The sequence below is a fragment of the Xyrauchen texanus genome, chromosome 3 (genome assembly GCF_025860055.1).
Source record: "Xyrauchen texanus isolate HMW12.3.18 chromosome 3, RBS_HiC_50CHRs, whole genome shotgun sequence".
Lineage (NCBI taxonomy): Eukaryota > Metazoa > Chordata > Actinopteri > Cypriniformes > Catostomidae > Xyrauchen > Xyrauchen texanus.
In genome coordinates, this window is record NC_068278.1 from 10,587,825 (window position 1) to 10,614,493 (window position 26,669).

Below are 26,669 nucleotides of genomic sequence, written 5' to 3' on the forward strand. Positions count from 1 at the left end.
AAGGAATTAATTGGACCCTGATTATTGAGACTTTGGACAAAACATGTCCCAGAATGGTACTACTTTTAAAAATAGCAACACCTGAAATTCCTCACGCCACTTTGGAATTAATCACAGATGATCACTGGAACGTTTACACAAATGCAACTATTTCATTATAGATAAATTACAATATGTAGATAAGATATCGTACACACACATATACATTTAAACCTTGTACATATTTTAGACATTATAATTAATGTGATATTTCTTTATAAACATCAAAATGTGTTAACCAGGAAACAAAGCGGTTGATAAAAAAGTTGATAAACTGAGTAAGCCATACTCCGGGCAAAAAAGTTCTGTAACCTTCAGCCCCTTTTGTGAGTGGTGACATCAATACCGTGCCATCATACCACACCACAACATTTGCATAACCTCAGAAGTTTCTGTAACGGTACATAGAGTTCAACAGTCAACTGCTACATAGTTAGCAATAGAACAAACCAGAAGAGAAGATCAATAAAAATACCAGAGTCTTTTTGTTTTATAAAACATTATTTATTTCTCTTAATAAAAAAAAAAAAAAAAAAGCATTTTTAGAACTGGAACAAACCGGTTAATCTCAATTTCAGCACTGTGGAAACAATGTCTGTAAATCAATCCTATACAATTAAAAAAAATGATAATTCACAAAATGTTTCAAGACTTTTTGAGAACAGGGGCTGCAGAAAAAGGACTACCATGATCATGTGAAACACGGAAGTTTGTGGCCTTTAAGCAGAAGGTGAAAATTAGAGTACAACATGTAGAAGCAGAGACTAAAAAAAACCAAACCAAAAGCCCAAGATGAGTTACCATGAAAGTATTTTTTTATCCAGATCAAGTAGGTATATTAACAAGGGTCAATTTGCAAAGATTCAGTGAAAAACTTAAATGAAAAAAGTAAACTTTGAATCGTGTTTCGAAATTACAAGCAGTAAAAGTTTAAGTGGCCTAAAAGTTCGAACATTTCCCTCAAACCACGTGTAAGTTTACTCAACAAGAACGGGACTTTGCCGAGCCTTTATATTATTTTTAGAAACATTCAAATTGAAAAAAAAAAAAGATTTATTTTTTTTATTTTTTATGCTAACTCCTGGGGAATATAATAATGGTATAGTACAATTGTGCATATGAACGTGGGAGAAACATGAGAATTATTATCCTTGAAATCTTACATTGAAGACCTTCTAATATTCTGGAAACAGCTAAATTCAACAGTAGCCTACAACCTGCTTTAAAAATATGAACTAACTAATTTTAAGGCAATCAGACCTAGTTAAAACAAGTCATCAAACAATGTCAAAATATACGACCGCAAAGCTGACCAACAGCAAAAAAAAAAAAAAAAGTGACGTGAAAAAACGTATAAATTACTGGTGTCACATTGATGCTTATTTACGCAAAACATCCAATGCATTTGCCAAGTGTAACTGTAACGTAGACGTGAGTGGAAGGCAAAAGCAATACTGATGTCACCGTTAATAAAGTTGAGAATACTGTAGCTAGCTAGCTGTGAAAAATGTCAAGCTGATATGTTCCCCTAACTGTGTTGCATCCTAATGGTAGACTTTATATTTCTGAGCATGTGGCGGTATCTTGAACGTTGGGTACTAGTCTGAGTTGATCCATGTAAACAACACTATTAAGGATTTTCTGATACAGAAAAGTACTATGCCGATAAGGAATGAGAGGGTGTATATCACCGAAATCTATGTTTTGTCCATCATTCCAAAGGATCAAATCACTATGCTTTTGTTTATGAAACAAATAATCACAAAATAAACCTCTATATTTGATTGGGAAACTGCAGTATTGTGTTGTTTGACATAAATCTTTCAATTGCAGTGATTTAAATGGTGTGATGATTTATTATTTTGTTTGCTCTAGTGAAAATGTCATATATCACCAATACTGCAGACAGAAGCACACTAATGTCCTCCAGGCTCTGCCCAAGAGAAAATCAGCTACAAGTGAAAAAGACTAATAAAATACTCTCTCTTTAATTTTACCAGCGGCTGATAAAGAAATAAGTAATAAAGTACTTTTTTTTCCTGCACTCCTTCTGTAAAATGAAGCCATCTTTCTTGCCATTTTGACACTTAAAATATCCTCTTAGATACTGACATAAAAAAAGACTTTAAGCAATAAAAACAAGTTTATATTATGGGTAGCAATGTGAAAAATAAAATCACAACTCTGCAGAAGATGGAAAATACAGAATTTGCATAGCAGATTAGAATACAACTGAGAAGGAACTGCGTTTCTTTTTTGGTACAATATGGTTTTGTCACGTAGCTTTGATGCGATCTGTATGTACAAAGCGTGAAGTCTATGTTTCAGTTCCTTTTAAGTCCAGTCCAAAAATGAGAAATGGATTTAGAGTCTGTCACTATAATGCTCATGAAGGAAATGCCATCCAGCTTCTAGCATTCTTCTCGTCGCTTAGCTCCTTTGAGAAGAGGCGTGTTATTTCAAACATTTGTGTAGGAGTCTCTTACAGGAAAACTTGTAGATACTGTTTCGAAAGTGCCATCTTGCTACATTTGATCAGCTGATTCCATGGTCTGTTCATGAAGAACGAGCTGAACATCCCAATAGTTTTTAGATACTGTGAGTTTTGGTCACATCACATTCTCTCGCTCGCTCGTAGACACACAAACACAGAAAAAGGGACCTGAACTGAGCAGGTAGGGGGCAGAAGAGGTTAAAAAAGATGCCCTCCAGAGGTTTAATTCAAAGTTCCACATTCCAGCAGCAGGTAAAGCTTTGAAATGAACAAGCACCATTTGGAAAAGTCCTTCATTTTGGGAGAGTTGAAGTTTAGCAGTTTCTGCTCAAACTACATTCAGACAGGTGAAAGTCTCAGTGGCTGAAATGTTAGTTTTGGGTTTCGCTTTCTTGTCTTTCCGACAAAGTCGTTTCAAGACAAAAAGCAACAGCCCTACTGGAGGCGTCTCCACACGAGGGAGGCCCTTTCTTATCTCTTTGCTTTTTTTATAAGTCCCAAGGGTATGTTCAACTAGTCCTCACCTCCTCTGGTGTGCATAGACTGGGTGCGCTAACGTGACATTCAAAGAGTCATTGTGCTGAACCAGGGACGTGTGCTGGTAGTGCAAGACCAGTTCTTTGAGTGAGCTATAAAGGTTGTAGGGCTCAGCAAAGCCGTATCCTGTGGGTGTCTTGTTGATGACGCAGTGCTTGACCTCGCCATCCACACTGCAATAAAACAAAGAGATGGTTTTAGTCATCAATGCCTTACAATCTGGTCTTTGCAGTCAATGACTTTAACAGAATGTCAACAGATGTCCATTGGAACAACATTCACTTTCTACCATGTGTACTAGAATTATAGACCAATATGGGTTTTTAATGCATATACCAATATCTAGACAGCTGAGTGGTAGAAATATACAATACAGTTTAATGATACCAAAAATGCTGGATTTAAATGCAAAACATTTTTACACAATGTTTAATTGAAATTAACAAAAAATATTTAGAGAAAAAAATAAAAAAAAATAAAAAAAATCACAAGGCGGTCTTAGATTTCATATTGTATATTTCTGAACTGATACTAGGTGGAATTAATAGGTGGTCACAGATATTTGCAGGTGCCAAACCCTTCAAAATAGCAAATATCCGCCTAGCATATATATTGGTCTATCACGAATACCAACTCGTAATAAGTTTCAGTGATAAAACTATACATACACAACACTGCAGGCGTAACATCCAGCTTTGCTGCTGTCCCTGACCAGGAATGTTCCGTCTCTCTTGCCCCGCAGAAGCGCCTCGGCCTGGATACGATTAATGTTGCCCAGTTTCCAGGAGCGTTCCTCATGGTGTGGTAAATCCTCATCGTCATCCACCATTGAGTATTGACTGTATGGAGAAGTGACGAGTGAGTGGTTGCAAGCATGAGGATTTTAAAATGTTATGTATTGTAAATACAACAGGAAATGGAGAATACTCACTCGTCCTGGTTCTCGTTTTTGATTCCCAGCCATTCGTTGAGCTTCTTTTGTCTTACTCCTTTCTGTGTCAACCACCTGTGATGTGTTGAAAAATAAAGTTAAAATCTTAAAAAAAAGATTTTTTTTATGCATCCTTATTGGGATTAAATAGTAATTGTTCTTGCGTTTTGTCTGCGTTATTGTTTAATCGTTGGTCAACGTGCACATATGTCAGATGAAGTCTTTGGAGTCTTGCGTCATAAGCATGTTTTTATGGTGTGTAATGTTAAAAAGTGCATCTTTCAATAACATTGTGTCCTTTGTGTTAAATTTAAAGTGCGGAACCAATGGAGGATGAGCTACTTACATGAGGTACTGGTCTCTGGTCTTCCTGAGCTGGATGAGGTCAGGCTTAATGCTGTTCATCCGCTTGTCGATCTCTCTGTAGTCCGCCGCCTGCTTCTTTAGATCTTCCTCCAGACGCCGCTTGCTGTCCACTATTTCACTGATGCGTGACTTTAATTTGTCATAGTTCCCCATGATCCTGCAATGAAACATTTTAGAGATGATGGATAAAATGTTATATTCTCTTCCGAAAGATTACACTTTTGAATTGTTCTCAAAAGATTACTTCTGAAGTTTTCAGATTTAGCCCTCACCTTTGGATTTCCTTATCATTGCCTTCTCTCCTAAACTTTTCAATATATTCCTTGCTGTACCGTTCTTGCGTCTGGCATTGCTCTTCAAAGATCTTTATAGTCTCATTGAAGGCTTCAATAGCAGTACGTTTCATTTGGATTTCCTAAAGGGCAGACAAAAGCATGTTAGATTGTGTCTGATTTTCCCGGCAGCCTCTGTTGAGCTTTCTACAATCACTTGACATTTATGGAAAAAGAGAACTCACCTGTGATGTTCTAGTGTATTCCTCGTAGAGTCGGTCATACTCTCTGTTTTTCTCCTGAAACTGCTGGTGGTATTCGTGCAACTTCTTCCCAACAGCTTCAATGTTGTCCTCCTTCACTACCTGATCCTATAAAAAAAATAAAAATAATATATATATATAATAAATAATTCACATTTCTAAGTTACAGATATCAGATCCATACATTTTTATGATCTATAGTGAAGTTCTTCAGAAGCACACTTGATATTCCACTGCTATCAGGAGAAGATTACCTGTTGGTGCTTGGACACAGGATACAATAGCTTCACATCTAGTTTGGGGTTGTACTGGGCGAGCGACTCGTGCCGATAGTGATTGATCAGTTCAACCACAGAGTTGAAGGTCAGGGGGTCTGAAAAGCCGTACTTCCCATCTCGATGGAAGATCTTAATCAACTTGTTGTTACCACCCTTCCTGTATAGCAGAATCAAAAGCAGGACTTAGAGCAATCCTTAAGCAGTTTGAAAAAGGGTAGTAAGCTTTGGTTTACAATGGACATACCTTAAAGTGAGAGTGTAATCCCCATGCATTTTAGTGGAGGCATCTCGGACCAAAAATGTACCGTCAGCTGTGTCCCTAAGCTTTTCGTTGACCTCCTCCCTACACCAGAAACGGGTTCCAAATTGTTAAATGAACCCTTTTATTCAAAGTAATAAGAAAAATAAATATGAACACTAATCCAACTAAAAGTTAGATTTAATGGGTACTTGCCTGGAGATGTCCCCCCAGTACCATTCAGCATCTTGCAGAGCCATGTTATTGTTCATACCGTTGTTAGTGACAGACGTCGGTTTGGGCGGCTTGGGAGGTAGTGCTGTAAAAAGAGGAACGACAGACCGTTTGAGAACAGAACTGCAGATGTACCTTTAAATGAAGCAGCTCCAGTCAAGGTTATTTGCATAGATAACATATGCTGCAACCTATGCGTCCTGACATCTCTCTACATTAAAATTCTGTATAACTAAAGGAATACTTCAGATGCTTTAATCTGACGAGGACAAATAAACAAAAACCCAAAAAACATCCTGTGGCTGTTATATGCTAAGTTGGCGAAACATGTTTCCTGCCAATTGCTGTACCCAACTGTGACGGAGTCACATTTAAAAAGCATGCAGTGGTTGCTGCAGTTTGCTAGATCTTTCGCCTCCTCCCCTCCCAGCATTTTCCATTTCATTAAATGCAGCGGAGCGCATGCCTCTCATGCTCTCTCCAGCGGGAAGTCGAATGCTTGACATGGGAGGAATGCATTGGATACAAGACCCCCTCCCAAAACAAAATAAAAAACCCTTATACTTTCAGCACCATATTCATTTTACTGAGAATATTCAACTTGCACAAAATCTATCCCTGAAATGCACTGATTGCACAGATGAGTCACTAAATGTTGATATTAAACATTGACAATAATACCAGCTCTTTTAAGCACACTTTCACCTTTACAACAATGTTTTAGAACACAATTAGCACTGTATCTAGAAGCTGCAACCAAGGAGCGAAATGTTAATGACATCAGGACTGTAAGCAGCGACCCAGTGATGGGCTTTTCAGAGCTAAGCAATATGCACATTCATGCAAGAATCCTTAACCATTGAGAATATGCTGCTTTATTGGAAAGAGGCAGAGGTTGGATCTGATTGGCTACTGGGCTAAATGACGGGAGGCAGCGGGGGCAGTGCAGTCTCCGTGGAGCATGAGGCAGAGCTGGAGCGGTGGGCTATTTTTAACCTGCCCCCCACCGCCCAATCCATGCACACTCACTCTCTCTCTCTCCTTTGTTCACTTCAGCCACTATCATCACTAAGCATTTTTTTGCCCAGTGGAGTAGCAGCCAATCACTCAAGCAGAAAAAGATATTATCCCAGATACACCTTCAAGAATCTAATGAACAATCATTCATTACCATACCCTATGGGGTACCTAGGATTGAAAAGTAGTCCATAAACACATGCAATATTCCATGTGACGCACAACTTTCTTATAAGAACAGATATAACGGATAAGAACATGAAAATACCAAAAACACCATAAATGTTTCGCCACTAACGGATGCACCCAAGACCACTGACAGTGCTGTCATTAAATCAAATCAAGCCTTACAATTTACATAATTTGTTCTTATAATGCACCATTTTCAACAGTTACCTGGCACATCTAGTTCTATGTAAAATAGCAGGTCTGATCCAGATCCAGTGTCAAGTCTCGGACTCTCTAAATCCGCCATGCTTAATGCAGTGTTGCATATCTGGAAGGATTAGCATGTGGTTTCCTTGCCAAACCTCCTAAGCAGACACTTTGTCTCCAGGTGCTTCTCGCTCTTTGCTTTGAGATCAAATTTTGAGGAGCCTTGGAGAGTGTGGTCAGGAAAAGCCATTACATCACTTACCCCAGCCAATGGTGCTGCGGGACTGTTGCTGGCCACTCCTGCCTCATCACCAGCCTCTATTTCCTCCAAGTCCAGAGCACAATGATGTCATTGCAACAGTGCTTTTTAAATTTGAAAGTCGCCAAAGTCAATCTAAAATAAAAAAATTCTGCCCCCCTCTAATCTAGTAATATCCTCTATCTGTGAAGTTCACAAGCTTTTCCAAGCTGTTGCAAGGCTTCCAAACCGAGAGAGTTATATCACTGACAAGGTGCACTGCAGCACAGCATCTTCTGAATGAGGAAAGGAACTGAAGCCTCGCTGTCTTTCTCTTTCACTCCCTCCCTTCCTGGATCTGTGATGCAGCTCTGCTAAGCTCCACCTCTCTCCAAGCATAGGCGATCAGCAGCACGGCCCCTCTGCTGGCTGGCAGGCAGACAAAAGCAGGGTGCTGATTGCTTCTGCAGCAGCACGTAGGCAGTCGCTACGTCAAAGACGAGGTTGGGTCAGGAGGCAGGCAATGCTTGCAAATACTTCTTATAATCCTCATAGCAACTTGCAGAGGGCTGTAGGCGGGTAAGGATCAGCTATTTGAGCCTCAAAAGGGTCCCTGAAATAGCTGCAATTCTCAGTAGGATTAAAAATGGCCCCAGGATCATGGCCTATTGTCATGCCCTGCTCTCTAATGACAGGTCAGAGAGGAGCTTCGGCTGGGGTATTTAACAGCAATGTAGTAGGTCAAGTATAACCGACAGCATGTGGCAGTTCAACGCAACACATAAATATATACTGTAAAAATGTATTTGAATTTTCCTCTTCTCATTTGAACCAAACCAGAGCAGGTGTATAGCAAGATATTTTAGACCCCAGCTTTAATTGGAGCAATGAATAATGCAGCACACGTTCACCTTGCATGTTCAGACGTGCCAGAATAAGTCAAACAGGTTAACCAACTTTTGTAGCAGGTCGCACTTAGGGGACCAAGTCTTTTTTCCAGACTCTTTATACACACAAGCACTGGCCACTTGTAAAAGGAGAGAAACATTGATATACAAGCCTGTCAAAACTCCTGTCCGCCATTTAAAAAAAGAAGCCAGGACAAGATACAAAATAGGACTTTTGGGAAGGGCTGATCTGCTTAAACAAGCTTATTGAGCACTTTTGATAAAACTGGGTCCAATAAAATGCAATGACATGCTGTTCTACTTTTGATGCATTTCCCATCTGTCTAACTGCTTATCTGACAAAGTAACCTAATCATTACACCAAACATCCGGAGACACGAAAACCACACTTACATTGTAAGTTGTGCATATTCAGCAGAAGTCCAGTAGCCTTTTATTTAGCAAGACAGTCCATTAAGCATTTCCTGCGATTCTTGGTATATCCAAAAGATGCTTCTCTTGTAATCTTTAAAAAATATTTCCACTCCACAGATGTACAAGCCTGATTTCTTTTCGATAACACCACTGTGGCAACCAGAAAGGACTCCAACAAAATCCGAGTTGAGAAAGAGTATGTGGTGCAACAAGTTGAAGCCGACGAATCTGAAGATATAAACCAGGTCTGAGAGGGGTGGAGAGTGGCGCCTGCTCCAGGACAGCTTGGTTAATGATTGCTGGGTTCGCACTACTGCTAGTCGTCTCTCTCTCCCTCACTCTCTCTGGCTCCAAGCGTTCAGTCTCATGATTAACTCACTTTGGTTAAAATATTTGCTGAGCTGAGCACCCTTATGTTTTGGGAGGAGAATGTGGCGTAGGCAAGGAGGGGGCCAGGGGGTGGAGTAAAGTCCCCGGAAGAGAACGCGCGTGTGTGCGCGTGTATAAGCACGAGCGTGACACAGAACAGCAGCCGTTGCGAGGGAACAAGAGAGCTCTGTTGAGCAGACCACACTTACATGCCAACCAAATCCAAGTTTGCCTTTTGCCACTGGCTTAAAATAGTCACCCAGTAACTAGGAACATGCACACACATGCAACCTCGAGCCCAAATTAACACACACACCCACCCACAGTTACACACTGCCACATGTGCAGGAATCGTGTATGGGCAGGCCAGTAAGGCAAGATTAAGGTACCCACTTTGTATAAAAGCTTTTGAGGTACAGGAAGGAACTGAGCTGCCCGAGCAGAAAGGAGGCGAGTGTGTGCCTGGCCCAACCCAGCCTCCTGCAGGTGCAAATTACTGACAGCTGAGCTTTCGCCATGCCAGAGCAAGGTATAAATAGGCCTTAACAGGTAATAAAACATTTAAACAGTCGCACAACCAGACTTGGGCCTCTGGCAGCCTGAGAGAGATGGACGGATAAAGACAGAGAGAGGAGGAGGGACAGAGACTTTACTAGTGCTATAACTCTAGTCTGCTTTCAGGGTAGGGTGTATGCATACACACCAGACTCCTTGGACTATGCCATCTCTAATATAATCTGACCCATAAAAGCAAGGGAGTGGAATGCTGATTTCCACAGAGCACTCACAGCCATTAAACATTCATATCAGTGCTATACTTTAGTCATGCCTGCACACCGCTGAAGTGGGAATGTACTGCTTACTCATTCAAGACTATCAGTTTGCAAAGAATAGCAATGGGGACTCTGTAGTTATTCATTATTTCTTTTCATTCAAGTGATATTTGTTGCATGAACAACTGTAAACTGTGCAGTCAGTGTCAGTTTTATATGTGGCTTAGCTGTTAGCACATATGCTCTGTTGATGTCAACATATACACCCTCACAGCTGATAAATCAGCCAATATTTGGAATTTTTAATTAACGGCATCTGCCTATAAATTCTATCATTTTGCTAGGGATGGGAATCGTTAGGAATTTAACTATTTCAGTTCTGAGTCCTCTTAACGATTCCAGTTCCTTAACGGTTCCAGTAGTTCTTTTAGTACTTTTGAGGAATAATTATTTGAAAATGAGAAATTAAATCCTTATTGGATTTACTCTCCTCTGCAGTCTATTGCCAAATGATGAGATCCTTTATGATTTCTACAAAGCAGATATAATAAATCAGAACTATATTTTAATAAACTCTTTGTAAAAGGTGCATTTGCTGACTTTTTAGAGACATATATCTAAACCAGTAATTGATACCAAGTAGGCTATATCTGGAATGTATCTAAACAAACAAGAAATCTGATAGCATATTTTATTAATTAAAAAAATTATATCATTGTATTTCAAAACTGCTGTATCTTTAATTAAACGTTGTCATATCAAATATCAGTCTGTAACTGCACTGCTTGATTAAAGTCTGACCAAGTCATTCGTTTGTGTGTTTTGCGCTTTTTTCACAGTAGGGGGCAGCGCTGCTGCAAACACTGTCAGAGTATTTCAGTACGGTGTTCCAGCCGCATCAGCAGAAAATTCACACAGGGGAGCCGTTAAAAGGACCGAAAGTCAAGATTATTAGATTCCGGTATTTTGTAAAGAATGGAACCAGTTCTGAACAAGAACCGGTTCACGGTTCCCAACCTTACGTTTGGCCGATTAGTTTAGCAAGTCACGACGGCACTGAGAATAATCAATTTGCATGTGAAGGAGCCGTGTAAACACTAATCACATTTAGTAATGCCATCACGTTACTAAAATAGACCGGCATGGAACACAGTCTCATTGAAACAGTGCTGAGATGCACACAAGCTTGCGATGTTAAGTGTTCACGCATTCATTCTTCCTCTGTCTCCTTAATAGTATTAGAAATTATATCATATACCATCTGCAAATATGCGGGTTAAATACGGTATCTTTCAAAGACTTAACTCACAAACCTTCTTTGTAGTGAATTACACATACTCTAAAAAATGAATGAAGCTCTTTAACAGATGTGCTCGAGTTTCAGGAGAAGCTGCTATCTAAAACGAGTTTTCTGTGTAATTGGGTAAATATTATGCTAAATAAATATATAATTTTTTAGCAATTCCATGTACATGATTTACCAAGCATGATTTTATATTTATACATAAACTCACAGAGCACTTCATAAGTAACAACTGTACACCTACTAATTCCTGTGATTATTTAAATCAGCCAATCGTGTGGCAGCAGTGCGATGCATAAAATCACACAGATACGGGTCATTCAGTTGCAGTTCAATGTTAACATCAAACATCAAAATGGTTCATCATCTCAGTGATTGTTGGTGCCAGATGGGCTGGGATTTTCATGTACAACAGTCTCTGGAGTTTTGTCAGAATGGTGCCAAAAACAAAAAACATCAAGTAAGTGGCAGTTCTGTGAATGGTAATGCCTTGTTGGTGAGAGAGGTCAACGGAGAATGGCCAGACTGGTTCGGGCTGACAGAAAGACTCTGGTAACTCAGATAAACACTCTGTACAATTGTAGTGACCAGAATGGCATCTCAGAATGCACAACACGTCAAATCTTGAGGTGGATTGGCTACAAAGCAGAAGACCACGTCGGGCACTTTATTAGGACCACTGAGTTCCTAATAAAGAGCACAGGGTGTGTATATGGCATCATATCGGCCATTCTGCTCTCTAAATATCTGCATCAGCTATTAAAAAAAACGCTATCGGCCATTCACTTGTGCTCTGAACCATGAACGAATGCAAGTTTGCCCATCTTCTTCCAATCACTTCCTGTTTTTTTTTCTGCTATAACTGTGCTGTGTCAGTTTGTGATGTGGCCTAGCAGAAGGCACAAATGCTTTAATATATTGAGCTCTGTTTCTCATGTGGTCTCAGGCTCACGACATGTCAATACCTCAACCGCCCTACCCCCTTTTAAAGTTTTTCTTGTCATCTTTCTACCATCTCTACCACTAATAAAAGGTACTACAATACAAATAGTGCTCCACTGTATGCAAAGCAAATGTAGTACATTAGCAAACCTTAAAGGGGCTTCCAAATGACTCAAAAGTCAGCGTTAAGCTGGCTCTCCACATGAAAACCACTGCAGAAAACGTCTTGATTTTAGCTCAGGCAGCGCGCACATAATGATATATCATCTGAATTGTCCGTAACCACTGGCTGCCACTTCAAAAGGTCAGTGGCAAAAGTTTAAATAGTTTGAACTTTGAGCAATGTGCTACAACACTTGACAAAGAGCAATATAGAGCCAGGGGTAACGCTGAAGCTTTACTTAATAAGCTTCAATCGGGCTTTTCACAGTAGGGGGCAGGGTCATCCTTAACCCTGGGTAAATTAAATCCTGGGTTATCTTGTTTTATGTTCGACACTGGGTTAATAATTAACATAGATTGAATGATGAATACAGCTCCGACTGACACTCTCAGAAGATGAAGATGAAGCTGCTCTTCTGTGAAAAAGTTGCCAAGCAAATCAGCTGTTTGTCTTTTGAAACATACCACAAAACACACACAAAAGGAATACTGTCTCTTCGTCATGCCAGTTATCGTGTTTGCCATCACAGTTCGACATTTTTCCAGTTTCTCTCAGACAGAAAACTAAAACATTGTGTGACTGTACAATGAGACATTAATATTTATACAATAATATTGTGATTAATGTATTTACCTGGAGCCGCCTGACTGTCACACCATTCACTGGTCACAAGGACTTCAATGATCCTGATGTGTGCCTCTGGGCTGGGCTCACAGCTGGGAAATAAAAATATAAATCAGTTTGTTGCTAGAAGTTGGCAATGTTGTGATTCATCAGTGTGTGTGTGTGTGTGTGTGTGTGTGTGTGTACCTGGTGGGCTGATGTCTAAAGAGTGCCGGGCTGAAGATCTCAGCGAGGGCGCGGGCACTGAGAAGATTGGCCGCTGAGGCCTGGCAAATGCGAGAGAAGTGGCGTAGCAAGCTCTGCAGGGTCAGCCAGTACTGTGGAGGCAGAGCAGAGGAGCTGGCGACCAGCCGCAAGTGATTTGCGCATTCGTCTGTACCCTGCACCTCTGAAGAGACAGACAGATGGGCGTAAGCCTAGGTCTTTCTCACACATTTATAATGTCATCAGAACTTTCTCTTGACACTTGTCTCATGTACTCTGTATTTAGAGTGAGCTAAACATATAATCATAAGGACACATGCAAAAAAAAAAAAGGGTATACGCTGTCATGTGGAAAATTGTGCTCAAGTGTACTAACCGCATAAAGATCTTAATCGAGACAATGATAGAGTAAAGTACTCAGAAAGGTGATTGGCTCTCAGCGCTGATGTCGCAGATAAGTTTTCAGGCTTGCTTTAGGTTCTATTAACCACAGATATCCTGTTTCCAGTCATGTGACTGTACATGACCCAACTGAGAAATGCAAAGTGAAAAAATGCTACGTTCACTCTTAAAATGGATACATGCTCGTTTGCATTGCCAACAGTTTGTTCTGCAATCGGACAGAATGTTCAGTGAGGGCATATCAAGTTAACACCCATAATCTAAAAGCCAGTTAAACACCTGCAATACTTTTTCACTGTTGAATAGGCTGGGTTTGTAGACAAACAATCAGATAAGTGTTGGAACATGTGTTCTTATATAAGTATATTGCAAGAAGATTGATAGTCACAAGATCATGCCAGATGAGTTGACACGGCTGCTTTTAGAACACAATGGGACTGTGCAAAAACATTATTTTATGAGAACTTCTGATGTTACTTTACTACCAATATAGGTTCACCATCTGGCTAATGCACACTCTGAGAACAATAGCACCACCCTGTGGCTCTTATAATTAAATTAGGTCAGTGAGAAATGTTCACATCATGCCACACATCGTTTGCTTTTAAGGCCCATAAAGTTTGGATATAAGGCCACATCACCTCCCTGTGCCACATTAAAGACCATATATGGAGGAGACAGGCCACTCACAGAAAACAGAAATAGAAAAATAGAAATAATAGAAATTGCAACGCTCAACATGGCAGCTGTAGGAACAGAAGTCCCGCTTTGCAATTAAAAGGGCCAATTGGGTTTTGGCAAACGCTCTGCCTAGTCTTTACGATCAAACTCAGTCCTAAAGATACAGATTTTTAGGTCTGATCCGAGCAAAGAAATATTTTTTATACCGTTACTGCCAGATTTTATCTGTACTTCCATGACTACAAAACAAGGGAATTACCTATTTTTTTTTCTTTGACCGCATTTTTACATTTTTAGAGCAAATACTTAGTTGCAAGCGGTGTAAATCCATGGCTGTAATAATATAGATTAATATTATAACACAGAAAATGCTGCAATACGCTGAGAATGTTGATCTAATGCTGATGTGCTCTAATCGCTGTGGAATCTCACCTTGAGCAATGCCCATCATCTCACTGTATATTGCAGAGGGGATAATAGGCTGAGGCAGATCTTGAAGGAACCTCCTCAGACCATCACACAACATCTGAAGGTCCATCTGCTCCAGATCCATCGAAGCTGGGTCTGATTCAAAATTATCACAAGCAGTGAGCCAGGAAGCAATGCATTAAGTTTAGACTCCAAGTCACTATGATATACTGATCATTAAATACTGTTATACTGTTTTATTCCAAGACCATTATTGAAATATACTTTCCTGTTTTATTTTTTTTAATAATTTGAAGATGTTCGCCTTGGCAAACATCACTAAATATGTAATGACTGGCTACAATTTTGTTGTTTCATACAGCAATCTTGCTTTCAATGTGGACCATAAAGATTACTTGATGCAAGGCTTCTATTTACAACAAAGTGTAAAAGTTACCAGTTGCAACAGCAAATAAAATGTCACTCACCACCATCGAAACACTGTCTGACATCAAGCCCACCTCCGGCAGTGAAGTTTCTGTAGAGTGTTGGGTTGTCTATACCTGCGCAGTTCAAACATGAGCTTGTACATGTAGAAAGCTATAATTATAGTATGTGCATGCATGTGAGACAAGAAGATGGGAGATGGGCTCACCTTTCCTCTCAATGGCCTCCAGCAGCTTGAGCAGCATTGGCGGCCCCATCTCTGGAGGAGCGAACTGCTCAGTCAGGTCGAACAGAATGCTAGGGCCTGGAAAAGAGAAAGTCAAGCACTCACATTAGGTACCTTTGAACAATTAGCTTTTCATGAAGCACCAAGCACCCCCATTTCAACGTCTCCAAAGAAAATTTTTTTTAATGCTATTTGATGAAACCCAGGAGCCATTATTTCTCATGAATCAAAGATTTAATTTCATAATGTAAACATTCCTCAGTCAACAGAAATGGAGTAAGCGTGCCTCTCCTCCTGTATCATTAACGATGTGTGAATGAACCTGCTTTGACCAGGAACATTTGCCATTACACGATCGTTAAATTAAAGTGAAACTAGAGCGCTTTGCATTCACCATCAACGTTTCCTTGTTTGTTTATATTTTTGCTGGAGTTTGCGCACGCATCAGAGCATTTGAGAAACATTTCACAAAACCTTCTGGAAAGGCGCTGGTCTGGGATGATGTTCGAGGCTCAGTGGCACTCAGAGTTCAGTTGAATGACACACAAATGCGCCGTTCATTGCATTTATATTTAAACTTGCCTTATTTGGGCATTTGGGAATTTGAAGTGCACAATAATCGCGGTCATCTCAAATAGATTAAATAACCACGATCAGACGAATATTAAATAAATCGCGACAGGCCTAACCATGACCCACTCCACAGTCCAGCCACGCTTAGATTAACGATAGTCTTCACTCATTTATGTGGTGTGGCAAGGCAGCATGTTTGGGCGGCACATCCAAGAGTGACCGAAGTGGGTCTAGGGCTGGTGCAGCCTGGTAGGATTTGATAAAGTGTGCAGTGGAGGTGGAATAGGAGGTTAAGCAAACAGACCAGAGGTGTAGGGCCTCTGCTCCTGAGATCTAGAAGCCCAGGTGTGGGCATAAAAGAGCTTCAGGGCAAGCTTGCGCTTTATTTGGATTTTCTGCACGGTATTTTAAAAGGCTTGAATTTCTAAAAGACTTGACTGTTAACAGCGTCCGAGTCCACACATCCAAAGATGACAGATTATGAATGGACTCCCTTTACAGAGTGTTTTTATAGCGGTATCAAGAGGATCTTTACAGTTTGCTCAGAGCTTCTTAGAAGGAAAGGCTCAAATTAAGTTTGGAGGGGGTTGCGTAAATGGAAAAAAAAAAAAAAACACACATGCAAGGAAATGGGGGTTCAAGTCATTAGAAATAATAGTCATTTAGTCCGAATGCTCTGGGTATTTACAATTTTTTTGCTAACCTGGGAGATGAAAGTTATAGAGCTCAAATCACTCTTCTCTGAAAGACGAGTCATCTTTAGTTCGTTTCAGGCAAAGCAACGGCGAGTGTAAGGAGAGTTATTCGTTTTCTGAGAACCGCTGACCTCTGAGGAGGCGGTGGGGGGACCGGACGACAGTTTCCTCATATAGAGATTAAGAGACTTCAGCATGCAACTGAGGGGTAACCTTTTGCCCAGATGGACACCCTATCCACCCAGCTGATTCTTAGAAACCAGATTCACAGTGCTGTGTTAATTTTACTTCAGCTAGAAATGATCAGTCCAAAAATGACAAGAATGGGTCTTTGGTATTACAGATCCCTACATTTCCCACTTAGTACGTTTTGTGGTGTAGCTTAACTATCGCACCATCTGTGTACCTTATTTGATGTTGAAATCAGTACTGTTTGAGTCACACTATTGAGTTCTGCAGTCACAAATACAAAAGACGTCTTTGCGCAGGACTCATGGTTATGTTGTTGCTTCAATGAACTGTGGATTCCAAGAGTCTTGTGTTTATTTACATGTGTTTGACGGGCATCTCCACAGAGACGGAAGGCAAAGAGGGGAGGGGGATTGAGTTTCTTCTGAGTAACTAAGAGTGACCTGATAGCACTGGCCTTGCAGTGCCTGGATTGAATGACATCCAGAATTGATGATAGTGGAATTGTCAGAATGTTTCGCTTCAAGGTTCCACAATGTCCCCAAGACATATCTAACAGGGCTAAAGGTACACAACAAAGTGTAATACATTTTCTAAAGAAAAGAAAATGCACAGCAGCAGAATTACAGTTCTCAGACCTGTTTTGAGAGCTTAATATGGATGTGTTCACACACAGGATGGTTATTTACAACAGGGATGTCCCGATACCATTTATTTGAGACCGAGTAAGAGTGCAGATACTTTTTTTGGTCCTCGCCGATAGTCCGATGCCCATTTTTTTTTCCTGAACTGCATATCAACAGTTTATTTCACTTTTACCATCAAAACGGTGTTTAAATAAATAAAAACTGAAATTAAGTGTTTCATTCAGAACCTCACAGCACAGTTATATTTCATCATAAAACGTGCTGCACTACAGAGCAATACAAATGTAAGATATTGCTTAAATATAACACAATTACTATTGATTTATTATTTGTTGTATTAGTAGTAGTATAACAATGAATATTCAATTTCTGTCACACTTTTTTAATTTAAATTGAGCTTTAATTTTGGCAGAGTTTTTATTTTGAAGTGTTTGTGTTATGACCAAGGAGCTCCGCAATTATGACGAGCTTCCCACTCTGGAAAAGCCGGGATGGGCGGATCAATACTAAAGTACCGATACTTCCTATACTGACGTGGTATCAACAATATCAATCCACACATTAAAATATCGATTCTGAAGGTTTCTTTTAACTAGTGATCTTATTATTTAGATAACATCAATATTAATGCTTCTCATAAGGTTCGAAGTGGAAAAGAATAATTATATGAGCAAATTGTTTCACGGTACCAGAAATTTTTTTCTTCCGCTCATCTTGATGCACAGAAATGCTAAAATACACCAGCAGACAGCGCTCACCATTTCAGTCACAGCGCTCGTTCAAAGAGGAAGCAGTGTTTTTCTGAAGTAATGACAGAAAACAGCATCTAGATTTATTCAAACCAAGTAATGACAAACATAGACGTGACATGTATTATAATGGCCGTTTGACAATGTTTACAGGTTTATTTACATTCAGGTGTTAAAACATTGACAATGATCATTAATCCTCGTTAATAAATTATACCCTTATGAAAACTACCCATGGATTTACTGTAGCAATATTGTATTAACCAGGACTAGTAACCACAAATGTAGTAACCATGTTTATTTTTTTTTTTGCAGTAACCAAGGTTTTTATACAATTAACCATTACTACAGCATTACTGTATCCATATGGTATCATGGTTTTAGTACTAGTAACCATATAATAATATCTATGGTTAATTTTGTTAATAATTTTCTAATATATAAAAATGTAAGTCATAATTTGTTATTAATTTTATCCAAAGAATTCGTAAAAATGTAATTCATTAGAGGTATTGTATTGGTATCGTTATCGGCGATACTGGCCAAAAAGTACTTTGTATCTGATCGAAAAGAAAATAAGTGGTATTGCCCATCCCTAAAAGCCGGTTGCTGCGTGACTCAGTGATTATTAAACCGCAAAGGCTGCCATTTAATTAAATAATTATGTACTCTGTTTATGCCTCACGCTAGTTTATGAGCCAAGAAGGATTAAAAGGTATATGCAGCTGGCGTCACACAACACTGTCTCCACACATTCACAAGTGCTCACATTTGCAGCATGCCGCTCATGCAAACTATATATTTATATAAACAAATTGCACCTATTGCAGTAAAACAATCTCACTAGGACCTAAACTGATTAACTGGTGTGCTCAATGTTTACGTAATGACATTAGTAAGTCTGATGGTCTCCGTTTTTGTATCGAAGCCTTTTCACGAGTAAGAGTACCAGTAACATGATCACAGAATCGGACCAGATACCGATACCATTATATCCAGTATTGGATATATTGGTGTGACAACCGTATTCTATAACCAATCTGACACCCGAAACGTTTAAGGTCTCACAACTGCATTCTCAGCAAACTTGCGCAGTGTAAATGGAACCATACTGGACAACTAGTTGCCGGTCACGTCATATACTATGAAGGCCACGCTGCACTGTACACCTGCGTATCTCATATTTAATCATGAGGGGTTTCGTTAACTCAAGAGACGGAGATATGAGTTGCATGTCATCCGAAGATCCAAACACAGTCTTTCAGCGAAGCTGCTCCACATTGCAAGCCGCACAGCAAATGCTTTGCTCTTAACTCGTTTAAAAGCATTCAAAGCCGCTGTCGGTTAATTATGATCTGATGAATGAACTCGTGGCTCATTTGGACTTGTTTATTTAACTACACAGCGGCAATTGTGATAAGACATGCAGGTGTCATGGATGTCGCCATCTTTGATATTTACTTTAGTTACTGTCACCATGGTAACAGCTGTAAGAATAACGTCGGTTGTTCATTCATACAGTATTCAAACCGCTACTGTAAGCTATTGTATGAACAGGACATTTAAAGAGTCGCATGCAAGTAAATGTGGTCATCAATCCCAAACACTGACTCTGTGAACGTAGCCTGTAAGTGGTCCTTGCCTGTGCAAAATAATCTCAATATTAGTGTTGTCCAAAACATTGATTTGTTTATGGCTACAATCGTCTGGCACAAATTGCTAATCCCAAATTGTTACTGTAAGACTGATTGCATGAAGGAGCTATATGTAATATTTTTTACTGTACTAAATCATAAAATGACCATAATGTGTAATTAGAGAATTAGGAAACATGCTAAATTGAAATACATGCTTCTCCGATACCAATGCTACGGCCAGTATATTCTACTTTGAAGTTTCCATTCCGGGCTGGAATTTCGATTTATGTTTTGGCCTTATGTTTGTGATCCTGCCCAGTTCCCAACATTATTTCGCCACAGCCAGGTTGCCAGATTTGAACATGTTTGCAGGTAAACAACACTGCGTGCTGCAGCCATGGAAGCCAACAAACGAACTGGATCAGAGATAACAGATTCCACCCGACCTAAAAAGCCTCGCCATCTGTCTAAAAATCACCATGACCAGACGCGTAGTAAAACAAGGATAAATATTGGAGATGCCTTTGGAAGATGGAGACAGCTTAAAGCCCAGAAATCCTTTAAAACGGATGCAGAGTTTGCTAACTTGCGTGTCAGCATTCTGGCAACCCGCATGAGCTTAGAGTCTGGGGCGGGGCAGACAACTCTCCAATAATTTGAATTTGGACTGCTGTACCCATTTTAAACACTTGTTGTCAATCTTACATACAGCACCTTTAAGTAAGAGCATGCCTCTCCTCAACAAGTCGCTTGACTTGAGGTTTCATTCATATTCACAACAAACAGTGCGGACAATTTCCATGCCAAAGTTAAAGTTTTACGGTTAAGGGATTTGAAAATTAGCTAACAACTGGACATCTGTGCAATACTTGTTGTGATCTCACGTGATATTATGCTCTTGTGACGTGCTTGTCGAAACAATGAATGTATCAATAGCAGAACCTTGGTGGGTAAATGCTAGAGTGCACAATGCTCTATTCCAACCAATGCTCTGTTTCCAACTAGTAGGCTTAATTTATCCAAGCTGTGCGACTGTGAAATCACGCAATCAACTGAGCCATGGAAACAATTAAAGATGCATTCATAGTCGAGTCCAAGTGCTGTAAGCCTTTCTAGGTAAAGGGTAAACATTTGCTATGTTGGTGAGTGAAAAACTGGTTTAGAATGCCTCACATTTTATGAAAGGAAATTAAACACAGAAAATATGCAGAGAGTGACCCAGCTCAGATGCAAACAGCCAATAAGAAGGGCTGCAGATTCTGGTTGCTGTAGCAACTCGGAGAAGAGGAAGAGGGGGTGTTCTGCAAGCTTTAAGTGTAGTGCCTGAATGAGTGGCGGTCCTCTCGTTTATATCTTATAGAATTCAAGCAAAGGAACAGCATGGCTGAGAAGGGGAACACAGCAGCTTTGGTTTTGGGGAACAATCTCTGCATGTCTGAACTGTAGATACATACAGTGCTAGATATAGCTTCCCCAGCAGTTAAATTTTAGGGGTCTACTCATGTTTCAAGCATTTCCACATACTGATCAGTCCTTCTTTGAAACGTTCATTCATGTGTACCTCTAAGAGTATATCACATTGCCTCAAGGAATCAATAATGAGCATTTATCTTTACAAAAGTCCTTAAAACCTGCTTTTCAGGAACCAGTTTAACTGCTATCAATCATCAAGGTGGAGAAGTGAGCAGCATTTCCTTTTGAGTCATCAGACTGCTCAGGTTTCCGAACATATTTGTATGGTTTGTGTTACATATACTGCATATAACATGTTACATATACCTGCTTATTCTACATATTGGCCAACCTGTGTAGACTATTTTTTTTATTTTTAATTAACACACCACTACATTTTGTTATTTCCTTAAGGGTATTTAGAGACATGGAACCTTTATAAATTAGGCCATATGTACAATAAATCATGCTAATGTGATCAATTTGATAAATGAAAACTTCAGTAACTATTGGTTAATAGTATAACAGCCCAGATCAACAGAAACAAGCCAATCAATTTTCAAGAGAAAAACTGTGCAAAATAAATAAATATATACACACATATGTTTTCATAAACCTTAGCCAATTACATTTAAACTCCATTTTCACAATTCCTGATAATAAAAAAATTATCATAGAAAACGTTCCCTGTCTTTGGTCAGTTAGGATCACTACATTATTTTAAGAATGTGAAATGTCAGAATAAAAGTAGAAAGAATGATTTATTTCAGCTTGTATTTCTTTCATCACTTTCCCAGTGGGTCAGAAGCTTGCATACACTTTTGTTAGTATTTGGTAGCATTGCCTTTATATTGTTTAACTTGGGTCAAACATTTTGGGTAGCCTTCTACAAATTTCTCACAATAGGTTGCTGTTATGTCTGTTTTGGAGCAGCGGCTTCTTCCTTGTTGAGAATCCTTACAGATTATGTCAAAATAGGACTTGTTTTACTGTGGATATAGATACTTGTCTCCTTGTTTCTTCCAGCATCTTCACAAGGTCCTTTGCTGTTGTTCTTGAATTGATTTACACTTTTCGCACCAAACTACGATCATCTCTAGGAGATAGCATGTGTTTCCTCCGAGCGGTATTATAGCTGCATGGTCCCAGGGTGTTTATATTTGCGTACTATTGTTTGCAAAGATGAACGTGTTACCCTTCAACTGTGTGTGTACATACATATATATAAAATAACTGACAATATTTTATTATAGGCCTTAAAGACAGTATATCTGAAATAAACACATTCAGATCTCAATTAGGGTGACAATCAAGTGTTCCCAAAAGTCCCTGTGTGGCATTCCATGCTGTCTTTTTTTTTTTTTTTTTTAAAGTGTTTATCTCAATGTTTTGATTAAGTTATGTAGTTACGTTGTTAGATTTATTTGTACATTTGCATTTAATCAAAAATAGAACAAAATAAAATGCCAAGCAGGGACTTTTAAATAACAGCTCAGTTTGATACGCACATCTCAATGTCGCACAAGCCAACGATGAAAAGGGGGATGCGGGTAATGACTAACTTTTAGTTATTCCTTTGTACATATTTCAGTTCTGTTCATTTCTGCTGCACTCGCTCCACCTATTATAACGTGTTGCTAATCCACTTAGCAGACATGCTTGGCCTTCAGTACTAAGAAGATTTGCCAATTCAGCCCTGTGTCTGTGGGGGCGATCAGTAATGAAGAGCACATGTACATGCTCGCTCGCACGCACAGCCAATAAACACTAGCTTTTACCGTGTAACCACCACTGCACTTCAAATCAAATCCCAACCCTCTATTGAAGCCCAACCTTTTCAGTTCTCGAGTTTGAGTTTTATTTTTACAAGGTTTTCCATGTTACTGATGGTAACATTATAGGATTTCAATACACTTTTGACCCAGAGGGCTTTAAGAGATATGATCTCTACTGACTGTTATGCAACCACAGCACTTTATCCAATTCAGGATGAACCGCAACGAACCGATTTGCAAAGCATTTGTTAATCACTTGTGTGTAAAACTATAAGGTGTGCACCAAATTAAATCAATCATAAATAATGCAATATTTGACAGCATTTTATTTTCCCCAAACAGGCTTTAAGACTCTACTTTTATTGAAGAAACTGAATAAGGATCTTAATTTTCATGGCAGCATCAAATTTAGTCTCCATTAAATAGAACTAAAAACAATTATATCCCTAATTATATAAATTAAGATTCCACTTTTTCTCTCCAGACTTTAATACTTGAACCTTAGATATTGCCACGATTGTGATACCAGAGTTTTTTCCATATATTTTTGTATTAATATTATATAATATTTATTATAGTGCTGTCAGTCAATTAACATTTTAAAATCTTGATTAATCGCATAATTTATATTTGTTAAATCACAGATTTTAGAAAGTGCTAATATTTAACGCTGTATATACATCTTTTGTTTTCAAAAATGTATTTCCATCTTAGGAAAATAAACTAACTATGTAACAGTATAACACATTTTAGAGAATGAACGCACATTTGGCGCTTGCCGGGTGTTAAGATTTTTTTATAAAAATCAGCCTTTATTTCAGTCAAAATTTCTTAACTTTAAACCCTCTGGACAACTCCAGGAAGATCCTTGATGTTTCGAATTATCACTAATTAAAACCATTGTCATAAATAGCAATACTTGTTTTTAATGAATATTTTACCAAAAAAGACATTGCAAAATGCCAAACAATGGGTCTTATTCTTGTAACCAACGCAAATCATATCCCAACACACAACTGAAATCTATTCTTATTTTTTTGTGTTCACAAATTTTTCCCAGGTTTTGCACATTACCACTGGTAACATTATATGATTTCAAGGCCTTAATAGATATGATCTCTACTGAGTGTTATGCAACCACCTCACTTTATCCAATACTTCATGAGCTACAACAAGTTTTACTTGCCTTGTCTGGGTGTTAGATATCATGGACATTTCAAACATTGCTGCGGATGTAGAATGGCCGTTCAATGCCCTTGCATGGTCGTTTGAATCAGTTCTGCACAAGCCATAAGCTAGAGAACTTTTCTGCTGCCTACTGTAATTTGAACTAAAAGATGATTGTACGGATTTGTCATGATGCTAAATACATCCACTGGGCACAGACTGTTCAGAGCTAAGCCGCAGGAATGTGCACCATTACAACCATGGCCACAAACCAGTCCTGCCTCATCTATAACCACCATGAGCTAATAAGGGCAGTTACAATGCATGAGAACGACACATGTCTTTACTGCAGAAAGAGACTGCCTTTAACATGAAAAAAGAAATGATACAGTAATATTTTCAGATGGCAATACCTTGGTTATTTGATTTATAGATACACTACCAAAGAAAAGTTTAAACACAGTTGTTCAAAGATGCTTAAATGCTTGAAATTAGTTTTTTTAATGGATGATTAGAAGCAAAAGTAGCCAACTGGTAAAAGGATATAAACGACAAAGTATTTTTTGTCATCATCATCATAGTACGTGCATTCTTTGGACGTGCGTCATCAGCGCATACACCTGCCGTTGACTGCACTAAAACAATATCACAAAGCAGTTGTAGTGCAAATAAGTCAAACGCGTCCATATGGACTCGCGGTCAAAATAGTAGCATACATAACTACTTTGGAGAAGAAAAACATAAAAGCCAAATCAAACTTCAGATTGAAATTACACGGCCTAGATTTTCTAGACATCTCTGCATGTTGTCAGCGCACATGCCTGGCACTTACAGCACTAAAATAGTGTCACAAATCAATTATAGTATGAATGAGTCGAACATGTCCATATGGACTTGCGGTTAAGAGTATACTTTGGGGGGCCTGGATAGCTAAGTGAGTATTGACACTGACTACCACCCCTGGAGTCGCGAGTTCGATTCCAGGGTGTGCACGGATTGACGGTCTAAGAAGTGGAGGCAAATTGGGGAGAAAAGGGGATAAATTATTATTATTTATTTTTTTATATATACTTTGAAAGAGTATACTTTGATAGGCTAGAGTGCTCGACCGTACATGAGACGGAATGGGCATAACATAACTCAGATGACTTTACTATTATTCTAAAATGTATAAAAAAGCAGCCTAATGATAAAGGTCGAGTAGGGTTGTGTGGATTTTACCAAAAATTAAATAGCAATTTCTTTGTCATATTTTTATTTATTTTTTTTTTTACTGTATGCATCAATTAGATTGAACATTTGATAAAAAAATTTTTTTAATGGAAAACGCATAATTTGTATCTGTTAGTCTTTATGCGGTCATTTTTAATTTTTTAAAATAGGCTTTTTGTTTGTTGATTAAAGTAATGATACCAAGGTACCAGGGCTGGTATCGTACCAAAGCCAAAATTTTGGTATCAGAGCAACCCTAAGTTTGAGAAGTCTAAACTTTTGATGGTAGTGTTCATTTGATGTATAGTCCATGAAACTGAACCACAAAGTTTACCATATACACACATTGAGGTATTTACATAGTACTCTATTTAACTAAAACAAACAATCTATGGTATTACCATGCTACATCATGGTACTAATAGATTATCATACATTTACATTTATGCATTTGGCAGACGCTTTTATCCAAAATGACTTACAGTGCCCTTATTACAGAGACAATCCCCCCGGAGCAACTTGGAGTTAAGTGCCTTGCTCAAGGACACAATGGTGGTGGCTGTGGGTATCGAACCAACAACCTTCTGCTTACCAGTTCAGTGCTTTAGCCCACTAAGCCACCACCACTCCATACTCTGGACTATGGATAATACTATATTCATATACTAGTTATTTAAAAGAATGCCATGGTATTACCAAATGTAAAATAAATAAATAAAAAAACAAAAAGGAGAAATACAACAACTTTTTTGTAAATGTGAACAGAGTGGTTTCTTACACCTAGGTTAAGGGAAAGTGCACATTCTTTTCCGAAGCCAAGCAACAACTCTCCAAAAGAGAGCTGCTACATGCAGTAGATGTTTGTTCAAGTGCTGAAGAGGCCCTGAAAGGAGCAAGGCACATTTTCTCAAACACAAGCAATGCCTTCCCCCACCAGCTCACACACTTTCAGTTAACTGCAGAAGCTATCACATCTCTCTCACAATTTTAACATGAGCTCTTACCTAAGAGGACCCCTTTTTTCCTCATTTGATACTAGGGCTGGGCGATAAGGCCAAAAATATTATAACAATATTCTTTTTCATATAGTTCGATTTTGATATTTATCATAAGATACGTTCACATTTGCACATTGTTTTTAATGTAATATGGATATGAATGTAAAAGATAATCTGTTCATTTTAAAGCAAAATGACATAATATACTTTTTTAGTTCAAATAATTTTTTATAATTTGTTACATTCAGATACCCAAGTATGGGGGCATAGAAGCCCTTGTGACTGAGGAATGATACTGTATGGGGATCAGGGGTATCCCCTGAGAGAAATTTGAAAAAATTTAAAATTCTGAAGGGACCATTTTTATATTTTCATTTAAGTAAGAAAGACTATAAACTAGTAATTTTATTGTCTTTCCTTGCCATCCAT

The 26,669-nt window shown here is 38.8% G+C and overlaps 1 protein-coding gene across 4 annotated transcripts in view; it reads right to left on the minus strand.

Annotated features, from left to right (window-relative positions):
- Positions 1-546: 546 nt before the first annotated feature.
- Positions 547-26,669, minus strand: part of pik3r1 (phosphoinositide-3-kinase, regulatory subunit 1 (alpha)) — a 33,676-nt gene continuing 7,553 nt past the window's right edge. Inside the window, exons 1-15 of one of the 4 annotated variants that reach the window (XM_052098791.1) lie at positions 24,050-24,065; positions 15,129-15,224; positions 14,962-15,036; positions 14,498-14,629; positions 12,965-13,166; positions 12,788-12,870; positions 5,635-5,737; positions 5,425-5,523; positions 5,157-5,337; positions 4,885-5,010; positions 4,640-4,782; positions 4,348-4,524; positions 4,002-4,076; positions 3,739-3,909; positions 547-3,243 (exon numbers count right to left, since the gene is read on the minus strand). In XM_052098791.1, the coding sequence (XP_051954751.1) occupies positions 3,054-3,243; positions 3,739-3,909; positions 4,002-4,076; positions 4,348-4,524; positions 4,640-4,782; positions 4,885-5,010; positions 5,157-5,337; positions 5,425-5,523; positions 5,635-5,737; positions 12,788-12,870; positions 12,965-13,166; positions 14,498-14,629; positions 14,962-15,036; positions 15,129-15,177 (1,806 nt within the window). In that variant the 5' untranslated portion in view covers positions 15,178-15,224; positions 24,050-24,065 and the 3' untranslated portion in view covers positions 547-3,053. Of the gene's footprint in view, positions 3,244-3,738; positions 3,910-4,001; positions 4,077-4,347; positions 4,525-4,639; positions 4,783-4,884; positions 5,011-5,156; positions 5,338-5,424; positions 5,524-5,634; positions 5,738-7,306; positions 7,596-8,583; positions 8,972-12,787; positions 12,871-12,964; positions 13,167-14,497; positions 14,630-14,961; positions 15,037-15,128; positions 15,225-24,049; positions 24,066-26,669 lie in introns of those variants that run through there. The other 3 variants (XM_052098785.1, XM_052098799.1, XM_052098808.1) reach the window with 3 other exon arrangements.